This window comes from Pinus tabuliformis, chromosome 1_2 (genome assembly GCF_031772625.1).
Source record: "Pinus tabuliformis cultivar Carrire ecotype Pingquan chromosome 1_2, CPIR1, whole genome shotgun sequence".
In the NCBI taxonomy this organism is placed as follows: domain Eukaryota; kingdom Viridiplantae; phylum Streptophyta; class Pinopsida; order Pinales; family Pinaceae; genus Pinus; species Pinus tabuliformis.
The window spans coordinates 5713482-5716719 of NC_142298.1; the positions used below are offsets into that span (position 1 = coordinate 5713482).

Below are 3238 nucleotides of genomic sequence, written 5' to 3' on the forward strand. Positions count from 1 at the left end.
AATAAAAGTTAAAGCACTAGTCATTACAATATACTTTGGAATTGATAATTATAATAATGAATCTGACTTTGTGAGAGAGATTGAGGCAGATAGTGATAATGAAGTCTCCCAAATTTTAATACAAAGTTTATTTAAGAGTTTCAATGACCCAATTTATGACAGCGAAGACACTTACTCCATGAATTTTATCACAACCAGCCAAAAATATCCAATAAAATTTAAAACCACTTAAAAAATTAACATCCTAGCTTATCAGGTTGCTAAAAAGCTAGAACCAAGATAGAGTCATTGATCCAAAGTGAAGAAGGCCATACACCTTTTACAAAATTCAGACCTTGTTTTTCATAAAGTTCGTTTTGGAATCTCTTTTTATCTAAAACCACTTAAAAGAAATAACATCCCAACTCATCAGGTTGCTAAAGAACTAGAACCAACATAGTCATTGGCCAAAAGTCAAAAAGGCCATAAACTTTTTACAAAACCCACACTTTGTTTTTCAGAAAGTTCGTTTTCGAATCTCTTTTATCTCAAAGTTACCACACATTAATATACTGCAACTTTTTGTAGCTCGCTTTCCACGAATTCAAGTGCTCAATTTCTTATTTAAGCTGGTGCATACCAAATGACACCCGTGATTGGGTTTCGTTGTCTCGTGTTAAACATTCGACTCTCTGCATTTTTGCTTGGCATTGAAAATCCTTTGAGACATTCGATCCAAAAGAAATTTCGGTGGTTCCTTTGTGTCGCACTGGCGAAGATGATGGAGGGGAAGGAGGTGTTTGATTTGGCCAAAAGAGTGTCCACTGGAAGATGGTTTGTACTGTTTGTGTCCTTCCTTATTATGTCCTGTGCTGGTGGCACCTACATATTTGGGATCTACTCACAAGCAATAAAAACTTCCCTGGGCTATGATCAGAGCACACTGGATACCTTGGGATTTTTCAAGGATCTGGGTGCTAATGTTGGGATTGTTTCAGGTCTCATCAATGAAGTCTGCCCTCCATGGGTTGTTCTTGGAGTTGGAGCCATCATGAATATTGTTGGCTATTTAATGTTATGGTTGTCTGTCACCGGACGAATTGCCAAGCCCAAGTTATGGCAGATGTATGTGTATATGACCATCGGAGCTAATTCTCAGACATTTGCCAACACAGGATCTCTGGTTACCTGTGTCAAGAATTTCCCTCAGAGCCGAGGAGTTGTGCTGGGGATTCTGAAAGGATTTGTGGGTTTGAGTGGAGCAATTTTCACTCAGATATATCATGCAGTTTACGGGAGTAGTGCCAGTGGATCTGCTGGTGCGATTCTTCTGGTTGGTTACTTGCCCACTGCTGTTTGTCTGATTGTAATGTTTACAATTCGTCCTACTAAAGAGACCACGGAAAAAAATGAGCTGAAGCGATTCTACCACTTTCTCTACATAGCTCTGGGATTAGCGGGGTTTCTTATGGTTCTCATCGTAGTGGAGAATACGCGGAAGAATTTCCCTAATGCAGGCTACAGAATTGTTGTTGCAGTTATTGTGGTTTTCCTTTCGCTTCCTCTTCTGGTGATTGCTAAGGCAGAGATGGACAAAAAGAAGCAGCAACAGATTACCAGGGAAATCTCAATCTCAAATCACGACGAAATCACTGTGCTTACAGAAGAAAATGAAGAGAAGAAGGATCCGGAACATTACCCCGAAGCCAAGGAAGGAAAATCGATGAGTGGCACAGAGGATCATAGCAAAAGGGTGAGAGAAAGAGCTTCTATTGTATCCAGTGTTGTGAAATTCTTCAAAATCCCAAAAAGAGGAGACGACTTCACAATTCCTGAAGCTCTAGTAAGTATCGATATGCTGATTCTGGTTTTAGCCACTACTTGTGGGATTGGATCAACTCTGACTGCCATTGATAATATGGGACAGATTGGGAAAGCTCTTGGATATAACAACACGAATATAAGCACCTTTGTTGCGCTTATTAGCATATGGAATTTTGTAGGTCGTGTTTTTGCTGGCTTTTTATCAGAAATCCTTCTCCAGAAGTATAGATTTCCCAGGCCCCTGATATTGACCATAGCTATGCTTATTGCTTCCATTGGGCATATTTTGATAGCCTTCGCTCTTCCGGGTTCACTGTACATAGCATCCATTATAATTGGACTGTGTTTTGGAGCTCAGTTCCCTGTAATGTTTGCTGTCATCTCAGAGTTATTTGGTCTCAAGTATTATGCTACTCTTTATAATTTTGGATCGGTTGCGAGCCCCTTGGGATCTTATCTTCTGTCTGTGAGAGTTGCGGGACACTTGTACGACCAAGAGACAAGAAAGCAGTGCACTGCTCTCGGGACTTGTTCGTCTCAGAGCGCGCTTACTTGCACTGGGCATAAATGTTTTCAGCTTTCGTTTATCATTATGACAGTCGTGACCCTTTTTGGAGCCATGATTTCTTTTATTCTTGTCTTGAGAACGAGGCAATTCTACAAAGGTGATATATATGCCAAGTTTAAAGAGCCAGAGAACACAGCATCCTTGTTATAAAGAAAGAGGAGCATGATAATCGAAGGAATGTGCTGGCGGCCATTGTTGAAATTCAGCGAGCAGAGAAGCAATATATCGAATTAGGGGTATGAAAATAGTGAATGATTCTATTTCAAGAGTCCCAAAGGGCATAGCAGCGCTTAGAATGTTTATTTGTCCAGCGTCAAGAGTGGTTGGTATCAAAGCCTTATTGCAAACATTTACACAAACAAATTAGGAAGTTGGAAACGATTGAACTTTTAGGTTGGTCATTGGTGAGGTTGCAGCTTAGAACTCACTAAACACTACTATGTAATATGTTAGTGGTTTTCTCTCTCTCATTGTTTTTCTCTTTTAACCTATTGTAAAGTAATGTTGAAATATAATGTTTCAATTGCCCACTTCTATGGTTAGCTTTATCTCTTCATACACGGTGGATTGTTATAATCATAATTGTAATTAAAATGATTAATATAATAATTTTCAATAGTTATTTATTAATGTTTACGTCTCAGATTTGATTTTGTAATTTACAACTCGCAGTATGATATTTTATATGATGTAATATAGCTTGATTTTCCAGTTATCATTGTTCTTTCCGACAGATACAATCCTTTATAGAATATTATGTAATATATTGTGGTTTTCTAATTGTCGTTATAAGAAACATAATTTATTATATAATATTATGTTATATATTTTAGTTTTATTATTATTATTGTTTTTTAATAATATTAA

General features: G+C 37.8%; 1 protein-coding gene across 1 annotated transcript; it reads left to right on the top strand.

Moving 5' to 3' along the window:
• The first annotated feature begins 760 nt into the window (after positions 1-760).
• LOC149204025 (protein NUCLEAR FUSION DEFECTIVE 4-like) lies at positions 761-2844 on the top strand. Its single transcript, XM_089393180.1, has one exon. The coding sequence runs from the start codon at positions 761-763 to the stop codon at positions 2519-2521; it is 1761 nt and encodes a 586-aa protein (XP_089249306.1). The 3' UTR covers positions 2522-2844.
• The last annotated feature ends 394 nt before the right edge of the window (positions 2845-3238 follow it).